General features: G+C 36.9%; 1 protein-coding gene across 4 annotated transcripts in view; it reads left to right on the forward strand.

Annotated features, from left to right (window-relative positions):
- Ric8b (RIC8 guanine nucleotide exchange factor B) overlaps positions 1–15,511 on the forward strand; it is a 104,961-nt gene that overhangs the window by 69,753 nt on the left and 19,697 nt on the right. For all 4 annotated transcript variants that reach the window (XR_016534620.1, XR_016534621.1, XM_090328568.1 and 1 more), the window contains exon 8: positions 6,029–6,173. Coding sequence is in view for 2 of the 4 variants with exons in the window: in XM_090328568.1 (XP_090184694.1) it covers positions 6,029–6,173 (145 nt within the window). In the remaining 2 variants the exon portion in view is untranslated. The remainder of the gene's footprint in view (positions 1–6,028; positions 6,174–15,511) is intronic.

Here is a 15,511-nt window from a genome sequence, read left to right on the forward strand (position 1 = left end):
ATGTGTAGCAAAATACATATGTAAATATATGCTGGTAAATATAATTATATCACTGATGATTTAATGAGTGTCACAACTTATTAGCAGACACAGTATATGCATTTGTAAATGAATTCCACTAATTTTCTTAAATTTGAAATGGTTGGCATCTGTTCCCTTCTTCAACCTTACATTTGTGAAGTTTCATAGTTATGGTCTAGAGCTCAGTGCCTACCTTGATTAGTGCAGTAATACTTTTTTACTTGGATTTAACAATTCCATATATAATCATCTGATTTTCCTTCCAATTGAATTTAAAACTTTTTCAGAGTCAGCCGTCATTCACTCAAAATATTTTTTTGAGCTATACCTTAGAATTACAGAAGTATACACGATAAAGTCTCTGGCTTTATGTTGCTTACTTTCTTATGAAAGAGTCATAGACTCAGCTGGGTATGCTCTCTCAGGCCTGTAATCCTAGCTATTCAGGAGGCTGAGATCTGAGGATCACGGTTCAAAGCCAGTCCAAGCACTAAAGTCCCTGAGACTCTTTTATCTCCAATTAACCACCAGAAAACTGAGAAGTGGCACTGTGGCTCAAAGGGTAGAGCTGTAGCCTTGAGCTGAAGCCCTCAGGCCCAGAGTCCAAGCCCACTACTTACCAAAAAAAAGAATCATAGACTCCAGAAGGCTGGCCATATTAAAAGTAAGTCAAGTGAAGCAGATGTAAGGATGATAAGTGAACACCAACACTTCAACAGTTTGTTGTTATTGTTTTTTTACAAAGACATTTTAACAGTGTATAGAATAAGGAATGGAAAGATATAAGACTAGAGTGAGGACCCTAGTAATTAGTGGAAACTGCTAATTTGAATTTCTAAAAAAATTGCAAAAGCAAAACTGACTAGAAGGAAAGATTTCTATGGAAAATGGAGAAATGATTCTAGGTTGAATCTAGTTCAGCCATTCTTTCTTTTTGGTAAAAGAGCAGAAATGCTTTGCTTTTATGATAAAGTGTTAGTATCACCCTCATTTTTTTTTTTTTTTTGCCAGTCCTGGGCTTGAGCTCAGGGCCTGAGCCCTGTCCTTGGGATTTCTCAAGGCTGGAGCTCTACTACTTGAGCCACAGCACCACTTCCAGCTTTTTTCTATGTATGTGATACTGAGGAATCGAACCCGGGTCTTCGTGCATGCTAGGCAAGCACTCTACCACTAGGCCAACTCCCGGCCCCCTCACCCTCATTTTTAATACCCTGACTATCAGTGTAGTGTTTCGGGTTGCTTTCTGCTGTTCATAGTGCTCTCGAGTACCCCTAGTAATATGAAAGCCTGCTGAACTGTTTCATTTCCGCAGCATTTTCACGTAACTCATGGATGAATACTATGACAGACGGCCTCTGTGTGTGTGACCACCAAAAAATATTTTCTTTGCCTCAGCAGCTAATCTTAACATCCAGTTCAGTCAGTTTTCCTCTTCTCCTTTCCCATTAGCAAATAGGATGGTAGATGGCCTATTTAATTTTATTGTGCCAGTCCTGGGATTTGAACTCAGGGCCTGGGCTCTGTCTCTGAGATTCTTTTGCTTAAGGCTAATGCTCTACCACTTGAGCTACTGCCCCACTTCTAGCTTTTGGGGGGTTAATTAGAGATAAGATTCTGATAGAATTTCCTGCCCAAGCTGGCTCATGCTGTGATCCTCAGATCTCAACATCTTGAGTAGCTAGGATTATAGTCATGAGCCACCATGCCCAGTTTCTATGGCACATTTTTTTATTACAGAATTTATTAACATTGATTTTTACATCGTATTTCAAATGACGTGTTTAATCTATGGCACATTTTAAAACAGACTAAAAACTAACTAAAAACTACCTCAGGCCTATAATTCTAGCTACTTCACTAAGCTGAGTTCTGAGACTCAAAATTCAAAGCCAGCTTTGTACACACACATCCGAAAGACTTATCTCCAGTTAACCACCCAAAAGCTGGAATTGAAGGCATGGCTGCAGTAGTTACAACTATGAGCAGAAAAGCAGAATGAGAGATAAAAGCAGAGCAAAAACATGAGACCCCGAGTTCAAGCTCCAGTAATGGAAAGCAATTAAAATAGACCCATTAGTATTTCTCACTGAGAATTTTGTAATGCACTTATCTCCTTTTCTAATGTTCATTTTCAGGTATTTTCTCCTCTTGACTAAAATTCATTTTACTTTAGAACTGTTGGCTGGAACCTTATCCATTTTGAAGGCAAAGTATGTCTTAAATCATCTTTGTAACATACACTCACTTCCTGTCATGTGACACATTTGTTCAGTAAAAGAGCAGTAAATACTGTTTTCACATAAATGCTACAGAATTGTACCACTAGCTAGCTTCCAGAGGGATGTCCTATACAAAAAACAACTATTTACTATTGCATTTACTTTTGTGTTGCACCTGTTTTTGCTTTTCATATCCTTTGTGTTCTTTATCTTGAGCTATGTTGTGTCATGTTAAGTTGTTGCCTTGTTTCTAAGTATATTAGTTGAAGCCATTTATCCATATTGTCTCAATTTATACTTGAATCATTTTAGTATTACTCTTGTGGAACCATTAAATAGCCTTATTTGTTTTTTTTTAAACTACTGGATTTTGTTCCCAATCATACATATACAAAAATGATACCATAAACCTTATCAATAATAATTGTGATGAGATGATCTATGATTGTTTGTTCTCAGAGGCTTTGAGTCTGACTATGTAATTAAGATCATGTCTGTCCTCCATAAATGCTAAGACTACATAGGGGCTGAGTATAGCACTACATTGCCTATAATCCTAGCTACCTGGGAAAAGAGGAGGATGGAGGTTTGAGGCCAAAGCATATGAGATCCTACATGAAAATAAACTAAAGCAAGAAAGTCTGGGGGTCTGGCTCACATTGTGCTTAGAAAGCACAATATCTCCCCTACCCACCCCCCAAAAAAGACTATACATTATTCATCACTCATCCATTCCACTGATAACTCATTAAGGATTCATTAATTATCTAAATCACTGTGTCTTACAGAAGCCACTCATAGCAAGAGGAAGCATATCAGATTTATTCTGAGCTCTTTCATATTATGTGATTCCTCATTAAATTCTGACTTATTTTCCAGTACCCATTAATACATATTTACCCAACTGATCACCAATAGTTTTTAAAACCTGTTGAGTTGCCAATAGGCTTTAAGGTTAAAACATGATTAGTTTTTGAGCAGCCACATGCAGAAAACTAAAAATGGATCCCTGCATGTCACCATGCACTAACATCAGCTCAAAATGGATTAAAGACTTCAACATCAGACCTGAAATTCTGAAAGTACTGTAAGACAGAGTAGGCGAGACATTAGGACTTAAAGCACAGACAAGAACTTCCTGAATAGATAGAGTCCCAGGGGCACAACAGATTGGAGAGAGACTTAACAAATTAGACTACATTATAATAAAAAGTTTCTGCACAGCTAGACATGGTTACTGCACTAGAAAGATAGCCAACTAATTGGAAAAAGATATTTACTAGCAATACATTAGACAGAGGCCTAATATCCAATATATACAGGCAGCTCAAGAAACGAATCCCTCCCAAATCTAATAAACCAGTCACTAAATGAGCAAGGGAGCTAAAAAGATACTCCTTAGAAGAAGAGGTAAAAATAGCAAAGAAACACATGAGGAATTTTCATCATCCCTGGCCATAAAAGAAATGCAAATAAAAACAATCCTGAGATACCACTTTACTGCAGTCAGAATGGCCAGTATTCTGATTTCAGACAACAAATGCTACAACCCAGCAAAACCACTCCTAGGCATCTACCCTGAGCATCATGAACCAGGCTACAGCAAGGACACCTGCATGTCCATATTCATTGCTGCACTGTTCACAATAGCCAAGATATGGAAACAACCCAGATGCCCTACTTCAGATGAACAGACAAAAAAAAATTGGTACTTATATACAATAGAATTATACAGCCATTAGAAAGGAGATAAAATAATAGCATTCTCAGAGAAATGGATGGAACTAGGACAAATCATGTTGAGTTAACCTCAGACAAACAGAGCACGTTCTCCCTAATATGAGGATGTTAGATTTAAAATGCAACAAGATATGACAAGGTAAACAGGACCCATACACAATAAGACCAAAAGAGGAGATAGTCTTTGGAGAAAAGCACCAAATTGAAATACCCAAGCACCTCTTTATATGTATATAAAATAATATACATACTAAAAAGAACCCCCAAGATAAGGGGACAAAGGACCTTCTAAAAGTGTCCTGTCATTTTTCAATGATTCTGTATTCCTTACCTCACATATGGTATATACATATGCACATCTGAGGGAAGGGGCGGGGAGGGCACACAATCAGTGAAAAGTGGGAGAAAAAGTACAGTAGCGGAGCCCATCAGCTGCACTGGATATTGATAGAAGGATACCAAACAACTTATGGGCAGAGATGGGAAGGAGGGAATGAGAGAGGAGGGAACAGGTGACACTAAGCAAAAGTTGATAATCAACTTGCCTTATTAATCTATATCCTTTTGTACAAATTTCATTAATTTGCTATATTTTTTGAAAGATATATAAAAAGACTTCCCTTTATTTGTCCCTTCATTTCTTCTTTAATGGTCAGCTCTGTCCTAAATTATTCACCATATCCATATTCTTCATGGTGTTTTGTGTGTGTGCTGATACTGGGGCTTGAACTGAAGGCCTCCCACTCTTACTCTACTTTTTCATTGACAGCCAGCACTCTTATCACTTGAGCCACACATCTAGTTTTTGCATTTATGCCTAATTGGAGATAAAAGTGTCATGGGCTTAGCTGCCCAGGCTGGCTTCAAACCTTGGTGCTCAGATCTCAGCCTTCTGAGGAACTAGGATTACAGGTAGGAACCACCAGGGCAAAGCTCCAGTCATTCTAGTGCTCTTCACTCATTTTTCTCCAGCTTTATTTGGCCTTTTGAGGGAAATAGTCTGAATTTTCATTTTTGTTTTTTGTGGGTCATGGGGCTTGAACTCTGGACCTCAGTGTTGTCCCGGAGTACTTCAACTCAAGGCTGCCATCCTACCCTTGAGCCACAGCCCCACTTCCTGTTTTCTGGTGATTAATTGGAGGTAAGAGTCTCATGTTCTTTAGTGCCTGGGCTGGCTTTGAACCTTGATCCTCAGATCTCAGCCTCCTAAGTAACTAGGATTATAGGGGTGAGCCACCGCACCCTGCCGATTTTATTTATTTATTTTTTTTTGCCAGTCCTTGGGCATTCTCTATGCTGGAGGTCTACCACTTGAGCCACAGCACAGCTTTTTTCTACAAATGCGGAACCACTTGCTTCAAACCTGGGTCTTTGTGCGTGCTAGGCAAGCACTCTACCACTAGAACAAACTCCCAGCCCCCAAATGGTCTGAATTTTAATGGTCATATCAGATGCAAATTTTACTATGACTTTATACATTGGTAGAATCCTTTGTTTTGTTTTCTGCCATTTACCTAATATTACCAGGGGGGCAAAATGAGGGTTTTCTTTGTTCTAGATACTTTGCCAGAAATCTTGCATATATTAACTTGTGATATTCTATATATATATATTCTATATAATAGTTCATATTCTATTCCTACAGATCAAAGAACAGTTTACCAGCTAGTAAGTGGTAGAGCCATTTACTCAAATATAACCCGTCTAACTCCTGAACTTAATCTCAATGGGCAGCCCATGTTTACATACTGTTGTTGACTTTCTCTTTTAAAGCAAGGCTGTCCTCTTTGAGAATATCTTTAAATTTTCTTCTTATACCATTTCCCTTGGGCTCCTACAAAAATTATATGTTACATGCCATACTAGTACAGTCTGAAAGTGTCCTTTCCTGTCTCTAAAATTGATTTTTTTTTTTTTAGGATTTGAAATCAGATCTTAGCTCCTGTCAATGATCTGGCTGTGTTTCCATTTCCCTGTGTAGATGAGTGGTAGATGATGGTGAACCTGCAAAGGTTTCTGTCTAAAATAAACCTTGTTCTGTTTTGCAGTGGATAGCCTGCTGAAATATACTGGCTATGGGAATGCTGCAGGACTGTTGGCAGCCAGAGGCCTCTTGGCTGGAGGAAGAGGAGATAATTGGTACTCAGAAGATGAGGACACAGACACTGAAGAATACAAAAATGCAAAACCAAAGTACAGTATCGTTTTTTTTTCCACCTCACCTTTCCAGCTGTGCCTTTCTAATTAGTTATTTGCCTTTCACTTCCTTTGTCTTTCACTTGCCAATGTTTCCTTTCTCTTGTGGACTTGGATGCTTTCTGCTTAATGGTGTTTTTAGAGGCAGTTTCATAGCTGGTTCCATAGGTGACTTCGGTGATTGAGGAATGTTAATACTTCAAGAAATGATCTGCTCCATGCTGTTTTCAAAGCGCTCTTTTTCATCTTTCAAGTACCAAGAGAGCTGGTGTTTGTAGATATTTATCATCTGCTTTAGAAGTATTATTGCTTATCATTTGCCTTCCTTTTCATAGATTAGGAGTCTGTAAAGTATACCACAGACTAAGTATTTAAGTTGGTTATTTGATTTTTAAATCTTTTCTAGAAATCTAAATGTAAGCTGTGTACATTATACTGGATCCCTTTCATAAAACTCCTTACATATCAAAAAGTAATGAAGCAAGACACATTGATTTAACTCAAGGAATGAAGTGTGGCTACATTTTGGGTTTTAATCTAATGTACACTTAGGGAATAAACTTCTAAAATTAAAGCTATTCATTCTTTATATTATTTTATATAGCTCCTGTTTCCAAACAAACCATCTTCTTCCATTCTTTCTCTTTCCTCTGTTCCCTCCCTTCCTTCCCTCCCTTCCAGGCCTCATCATAGGTAAGTTTCTTAAGTACAGTTTTGCTGAGCTCTGTTACTGAAAGTTAGTGAGGTGTATTCTTCCTTTATGGCACTGTCAGTGTTGATAGGCTGTGTTTTCTATAAAAAGTATTCCAGAGGGAATCTAAGATAAAAGAAATATTTCTTTCTCTAAGTGGTTATTCTAACTCAGTTCTTGTTAGTGCTTGATTCTTCCATTCTATATCAGTTTAGATATCTTGCCAGATATATTTTATGTCTCATAATTTGAGACTTGAAAAGCAGTATCTTGAGAAGCCTGTGTCTGTCTCTCCCTTCTTCCCTCCCCCTCTTCCTTTCCATCTACTTCCTCCTTTTCCCTCTCTTGACAGGGATCTTACTATATTGTTGCCTAGGCTGATTTCAGGCCCCAAGGCTCAATTGATCACTTTAGTGATCAATTTAGTCCAGTAACTGAGGCCATGAGTGTGTACTACCATACACAGCCAAATGAAGGCAGAGATTACATTAGACATTCCTTGAAATCTAGGACATAAGGACACAGTACACTAAGATAGAGAACCCATAAGTATTCCTGGATATGGATATTTGATATCTTTGCATCTCACCGTATATTATTGATTTTATTTAGTAAATGGCTTTTTTAATAATGGTCACACATCTAGCAACACTGTAACATAACCAGAATGCTGCCATAACAAGAGAAAACTACAGAAACACTGGGTCTCTCAGCTATTATGTGTTACCAGGTTTGTTTGGCAATGTTATTGTCTTAGCACCCTATTATCAGAAGAGTCTATGGTTGGCTCCACAGCCATAATCTTTAGTTTTTGGATGTGGTTTATACTACTCATAGGATAGGATAAGATGTTAGTGTCACCAGAATTCTCACCATTGTGAAATCCTTTGTCTTTTAAACATTGCTCATTATAAATATAAATATGTGTTTTCAAGTAGTATCACATCTTCCCCCGTCAGATAGATTCACATCTTTTCTTTCTCTTAAACCTCCTCTCTTCAAGGTGAAAAAATATACAATGAGAACTTTAATAGATTACTTTAAAATATTATTCAAATGTTCCATGTGGAAGAGTTGGTGAACAAAGTACTTTTTAGAAAAGATGACACCTTGTACTTTCTTGGGAGTGACCCACAGAGCTCTGAAACTTGTTATAAAACCTTTTGGCTAATCTAGTTAAGCTTACAAAGTCAGGGACTTAAAGAATTGCCTTCTATGAACCGACTACCCTTCACTAGTCAGAGTTCTCCATCTTTATTTTTCTTGTAGGATACATTGATTCATGGTAGTTGCTAGTATTAGTAGAAACAGAGAAATTATCTTTCATTTGATTCGCCCTGGTCCCACTATCCGACACGTAAGTGGATTCTGACTAGTACACCAAGGTAACCTATAATCCTTTACTGGAATCCTTTACAAGAATTATATGGAGCTTACATTCAGACTTTGGGAGACTGTTAATACTACAGAAGCTATTTTGTGTCAAAACAAATGTATGTAATGGAGTGGAAATGACATTTACAAATAACACATTCGGAGTATACTCATTCAGTGAAGCTATGGGCCACATAGATTTTTGGTGTGTTTCTAGCCATCTTTGTTAAGTTTTTTGATAGCTTGGTTCTAAAGTCTACCTTTATACCTATTGTTTATACCTCTGAGCATGGAGACCCTTAACTGTAGATGATGCTAATATAAGTGATTGACAGGGATTGTACACCATCAGTTGAATGATACATGTTTAATGCTATTTGGCTTTTTTGAAAACGAGTGGCGTTCAGGCTGGATGCAAAGGGTTGTCTTTAAATGGCCATTTTGTGGAGAATAAACAGGAGGCAAACATAGCCCAAATTAGCCAGAATCCTAGGACACCTCTGACACTCTTCACACTCCACAGTATTTCATAATTATATCCAAAGCTTACACTCATTGAGTTAAATAAATAAACTCAGGGCTATTTCCTTTAGGCTATTTTTATTTCAACTGTAGCTGTGGCAGCAGCTAGTTTGTTCCTTTTTAAAATTAAATTTTATTGTGACGATGATCTACAGAATGGTTACAGTTACATAAGTACTGAGTACATTTCTCTTTGAACAGTGTTACCCCCTCCCTCATGTTCTCCCACTACCCCTCTCTACCAAGTTATAAAGCTCATTTCCAACATAGTGTCTATTAAGTTTCACTATTGAATTAGAGCACCCTTTGTCCCACCATTTCCCCTTCCCTTCCTCCAATCAGATGCACTTATATACAAGACAAAGGGTATAGACATTTAAAAACAAAAACAAAAACAGTAACAACAAGGAATAAATCAAAAAAGAAAAAGAAAAGAAAAGAAAGAAAGCCAGGTGCCAGTGGCTCATGCCTGTAATCCTAGCTACTCAGGAAGCTGAGATCTGAGGACTGTGGTTCAAAGCCAGTTCAGACAGGAAAGTCTGTGAGACTCTCCAATTAACCACCAGAAAGCTAGAAGTGGAGCAGTAGCTCAAGTGGTAGAACACTAGCTTTGAGCAAAAGGATCTCAGAGGCAGTGCCCAGGCCCAGAGTTCAATCCCCATAACAGAAGAAGGAAGGAAGGGAGAAAGGAAGGATGAGAGGGAGGGAGGGAGGGAGGGAAGGAAGGAAAGGAGGACTGCAAGCAATATAATAATTTTTTAAACCCTCTTGTTTCCATTTCTTGGAGTTCATTCCAATAAGCATCATTTTATATGGTCATATGCACATTGCAGCTAGTTTCTTTAATAGATACTTGGTTTATCATAAGGAAAGATGCTTTGTTCCTTTTGTCATGCTGCTTAAGACTCATCATAGTTTTCTTTCTTCATTTGGGAGCTATATAAGCAATTTTTGTTTTAATATTCTTAAGGTAAATAAATAAAAACTAGGACTTGAAGATTTTTTTTCTCATGGCCCAATTTGGTCTGTGACAGTACATAGGATTTAGCTAGCATCTTCAGAATCTAGAATTTATGTCTACAAACATTCACAAAATACATCCCAATTCATATTGCTGAAAGACTGTAGTTGAAAATAAAACCATTGCTACTTGTGACTTATATACGAGGTACAGAAGCTTAGACTTTGTGATATTTACACTTGTGAAATTTAGTTCTCTGGGTTTTTTAATTATTATTATAATGTCTATTAATAGCCAGCATGAGGGCAGGTATAAGTATAACGATGGACAATAGGGCTGAGGTTTTTTCCTAGGTTTTTATTTCCTTAACAGGAAACATTTAAAAGGTCCTTTATTTGTATAGATATTGTAATTTAGATAGTTTTTTGGAAAACGTTTAAAATAATTTGTTACCATAAGTTAATTGGTACAAAAGTGTCATTGTAATATTTACAACTTGTATATAATTTACTTCAATCCAGTTTACTCTGTCTTTACTACTTTTTTGTGTGTTACTTTCTTCTTTTTTTTCAATATTTTCGTTATTGTTAAGTAGTTGTCATGCACCACAGTAGTTTATGAGTACAAGTTGCCTTGATCAGAGTCACCCGTTTCAGCAGGCTCATCCTTCCCTCCCAACTCACCCCTTCCCTACTTACCTTAATTTTAGCTTATGTGTTGCATTTTTGTGCTACACTTTAACTCCCTTCTGTATTGCCCTCCCATCTCCCACCTTTTGAGTATTTTGATGGGTTTTACTATACTTTTTTTCAGTACATACACATAATTATACTTAAACTAGTCATTCCCCCATCACTTTCTCCAGTTCCTTTTTTTCTACTCACTGATTTTCCCCACCCCCTCAAACACTTTCTCTTTAATAGCTGTGTAATATCATTATTATTACTATTATTATCATTAATTATTTTAGGTATAGATTCCACATAGTAGGAGTGAACACATGTGATTATTTGTCTTTCTGAACTTGGCTTATCTCACTCAACATGATGATCTCCAAATCTATCTATTTTACTGCAAATGACATAGTTTAATTTTTCTTTATACTTAAGTAATATTTCTATTGTATATATATATATATACATGCCATGTTTTCTTTATCTACTCATCAATTTTGGGGCACTCAGTCTGGTCCCATATCAGGTTCAATATCTGACTATTCTATATAGTGCTTCTGTAAACATGGTTGTACAAATATCTCTCACGTTGAGATATATACATATGTATATATGTACATTCCTTTAAATATATGCTAAGACTGGTATAGAAACATCATATGGTTGTTCTATTTTTAGTTTCTTGATGAAACATCTTACTGATTTGAATACTTGCCAATATTTGCTAATTGTTTTTATTTTATTTTATTGTCAGGGTGATATATAGAGGGGTTACAGTTACATTTGTAAGGTAGTGAATATATTACTTCTTAAACATTGTTCCCCCTTCCTTACTTATTTTTTTGCCACTCCCAACTAGAATGAAATGGAATCACACTATTATTTTGATTTGCATTCCCTTTATGGCTAAGGATGTTGAACAGTTATTAGTGTATTTATTAGCTATTTGTACTTCTTTTGAGAACAGTCTGATGTGTTTTCCCATTAATTGGATTATTTGTTCTTTTTCTGTTGAATTTTTTTAGTTCTTTACATATCTAGATATTAATCTTTTGCCGGATGAATATTTCACAAAGACCTTCTGTGATTCTGTGGGGTTTCTCTTGAATCTAGAGATTGTTCCCCTTAGTGTACAGAAGCTTTTTAATTTGATACAACTTTTTGTAAAGTGTTGCTCTTCCATCCTGAGTAATTGAAGTCATATTTTCCCTGTATTGTTTTGTAGTTGTTTCAGTGTTTCATGTCTTAAATTTAGAATCTGTGATCTATTGTGGATTTGTTTTTGTATAGCTCAAAAGATAAAGATTTAGGGCCAGGAATGCTTGCCTAGCATCCATGAAACCCTGGGTTCAATTCCTCAATAACACATACTCAAAAAAGCCAGAAAGGGCACTGTGGCTCAAGTGGCAGAGCACTAGCCTTAAGCAAAAAGTGTCCAAGGACAGTGCCCAAGCCCTGAGTTCAAGGCCCAGAACTGGCAAGAGAGGGGGGGGGGTGGAGATCTAGTTTAAGGTTCCCAAGAATGTCCTATAGTTTTGTGTTTTTGAGATACATTTTTCATGTAAGTATTTATATTCAATGTTATGTGTCTGTGTGTCTGATACATAGTAGACATTCAGTAAATATTTAATAAATAAAAAAGGATGGTATCAGGGGCTGGGAGTTTGGCCTAGTGGTTAAAGTGCTTGCCTAGCATGCATGAAGATCCAGGTTCGATTCCTTGGTACCACATACATAGAAAAAAGCCGGAAGTGGTGCTGAGGCTCAAGTGGTAGAGCTTTAGCCTTGAGAAAGTCCAAAGACAGTGCTCAGGCCCTGAGCTCAAGCCCAGGACTGGCCAAAAAAAAAAAAAAAGGATGGTATCATATGTATAGAAAGAACTCTATAATAGGTCTTTCCTTTGCTAATATAGTACAATGACTCGGATTAGGATATGGTTTCGTGATTTACTTTTAAGATATGGAATCACTCTTATGTTTATATGATAAGTTTCAAATTATTTGGGACATTTTCAGGAGCCAGAAATTATTCACAATATTTTATATCTGAATTTAGTTGTATCAAATTCCACAAAACTGGTACCAAGCCTCATGTCTCCTGACTCTTAGGTTGCCATGGCATCCCTTTTCAGCTCTCCATTAGAGTTGATCTGGTTTATTGAGATTGTTTTTCTGCTCTTCCTTTACTCTGCTACCCTTGTGGCTCAGTTTTCTAACAGTACTAAGTGTATGTGAGGCTACAAGTTTTGGGGGACATGTGTCCGACTGCAGTCCCTAGCTTTCTAATAACGACTCCTGATTTGACTTCTCAAAAAAATTTTCCACAAAACTCTTAGATGTTGTTAATGAAAATTACATTTACATATCCCCAGTGACAACTGAGTAGAGTAAATCACTTCCCCTAGAGCCAAGAGGTCTTCTTTGTTACATATTACTCAGTAAATACCTCAGCTATGCTGAAAATAATAGCTGATATTTATTCAGTGCTTAAGATGTTCAAGATACTGTTCTAAGAACTTTATAAATGTTACCTAATTTAATCTTTACAGAAGTCGTTCAAGTATAGTTATTATCATTTTACAAATAAGGAAACTAAATCTAAGTCACTTGTCGAAGGCAAACGGTTCATGAGTGTTACAATGTTTAAGGGATTTTGCCATAGTTGTTATTGTTGTACAAAGGTAGTAAATTCTTTTTTGTTGTTTGTTTGTTTTTATTGGAGTTTTCTTTTGCTTTGCTTTCTCGTATTGTGGGTTTTTGGTTTTGCTTTCTGAGATAAGGTCTATGTAGACCAGGCTGGCTGGGGTCAGAAAACAGGAATTGAAGATTTTCTCTCTGCCCATTTTGAATTGTAATGGCATAACAGGATTGAGTTGCATTTCTAGGACCTGAAATTTATTAATGTAGGCATTCTTGAAATACGTCTAAATTCAAATCACTAAAAGACACAACAACAAAACTATTGCCACTTTTGACATGTATACTATCTCTAAAAATTTACCAGCATTTGTAATATATCCTCTTTCAAAATTGAGTTCTCTCAAGCCAGGTACTGGTGGATCATGCTTATAATGCTAGCTATTCAGAAAACTGAGATCTAGGAAGTGATGCTGTGGCTCAAGGAGTAGGACAGTGCCCTTGATCTGAAGAGCTCAGAGACAGCACCCAGGCCCAGAGTTGAAGTCCCATGACCAACAGGAAAAAAAAAAACAAAAACTATGATCTGTATGATCTGAGGATTGTAGTTCAAAGCTAGCCCAGGCAAGAAAGTCTATGAAACTCTTATCTCCAATTCGTCAGCAGAAAACCAGAAGAGACACTGTGACTCATGTGCATTATCCTTGAACAACAACCCAAAAAAAAACCTCAAGGACAGCACCCATACCCCAAGTTAAAAGCCTATGACCCCCCCCAAAAAAAAGAATCCTTTGTTTCTGAGAATTCACCCTCAGTTGAGGGTACCTCTCAACTCATGACCCTCCTACTTTAGTTTCCCTAAGGCTAAAATTACAAGGCTGCAATACCATACATAGATTCACTTTGCCTTTTGTTTTTAGGAGTATAAAATGCTCATAAAATATATTTTAAGTATAAAATCAGCAGTATTAAGCATATTTGCACTATTGTACAACCATATCTTTCTCTCTGAAACTTCCTCAATGAAGCTCTGTACCTGTCTTCCCTCCTTCTAGCCTCTGGTAATCACTGTTCTGTCTGTATGAAATCTAGAACTCATATATATATGGAATCATATATAATATTTTCTGTTTTACAGGTTGGCTATTTTCCCTTAGAATGTCTTTAGGGTTCACCTATGATATAGCACGTATTAAATTTTTCCCACTTTATGACCGTATAGTATATGGTCCACACCATTCATTCATTCCTCCGTCATAGGACACTGAGGTTGCCAGGATCTGGTGGCTCACGCCTATAATCCTAACTATTCAGGAGGCTGAGATCTGAGGATAACAGTTCAAAGCCAGCCTGGGCACTAAAGTCCATGAGACTCTTAGCTCCAATTAACCACTTGAAAACCGGAAGTGATGTTGTGGCTTAAGAGGTAGGGCAGTAGCCTTGAGCTGAAGAGCTCAGGGACAGTGCCAAGCCTAGAGTTGAAGCCCCATGACCAGCAAAAAATTTAAAAAAGGACAAAAGTTTATTCTTTCTTTTTGCTGCTGTGAATAATGCTTCTGTACCTGAAAGCTCCAATATCTATTCAAGTCCTGCTAGGATCACGTGGTAGTTGGGTGTTTGATTTTTATATGCACTAACGTTCAGTTTTACACAGAATATATAATACTTTGTATAGGTATCTAGTGCACAGAGTTTCTTTTTCTCTGTATCCTCACAGAACTTGCCATTGCCAAGGGATGCCTGTTATTGTGTTTTCAATAGCCCCCTGAGTAGCTAAGATTACAGATGTGAGTCACAGGCACCTGAGCCTCTATCTTCTTTTTTTCTTTTTTAATATGTTTATTGTCTTTTGGAAGTTGCCATTCAACAAAGTAGTTTATAAATACATTGCATCTTGATCCTTTCACATTTTCACCCATCTCTCCCCATCTACTCCTATAAGTCCTTTCTTGTACCGAGGGTTTGAATAAAATCTAAGCTACGTTTTTTTAAAGATTGAAGTTAAATTTAATATATAGATAAACACTGAGTGTGGAGTTTGGGCAGAGAGGTATTGGGTTTTTTTGTTTTGTTTGATTGTTTTTGCTAAATGACTATTGATATTGGCTAAAAGTTAAAAGAAGAAAAGTCAACAGTTTGAAGAAAGCCTTGAAATTATTTAGGGTGCTTTTACATATTTGTTCATTTGCTCATATCTTTTTAGTATGTCTTAATGTTTTTATTGTGGGGCCTGTAACTGTTGTCAGTTCATATAATGATCTTGTGTAGTAAAATACTTCATGGTAAAGTGTCCACAGAAGTTTAGGTACTTCTTTGTCACTAGTTAGCTGATATAAATAATCATAGGATTGGAGTGCTAGAAGATGGGGGAGAGAGAAAGCACATTTATTTATTTCTAAGTTAGCAGGTAGCAAAAGAAGCCAGTAAAAACATGTCTTCTCAGATGTATGAGCAACTAATAGATAGGTGGTAGTAGG

The sequence above is a fragment of the Megascapheus bottae genome, chromosome 2 (assembly GCF_031878675.1).
Source record: "Megascapheus bottae isolate mThoBot1 chromosome 2, mThoBot2.hap1, whole genome shotgun sequence".
NCBI lineage: Eukaryota > Metazoa > Chordata > Mammalia > Rodentia > Geomyidae > Megascapheus > Megascapheus bottae.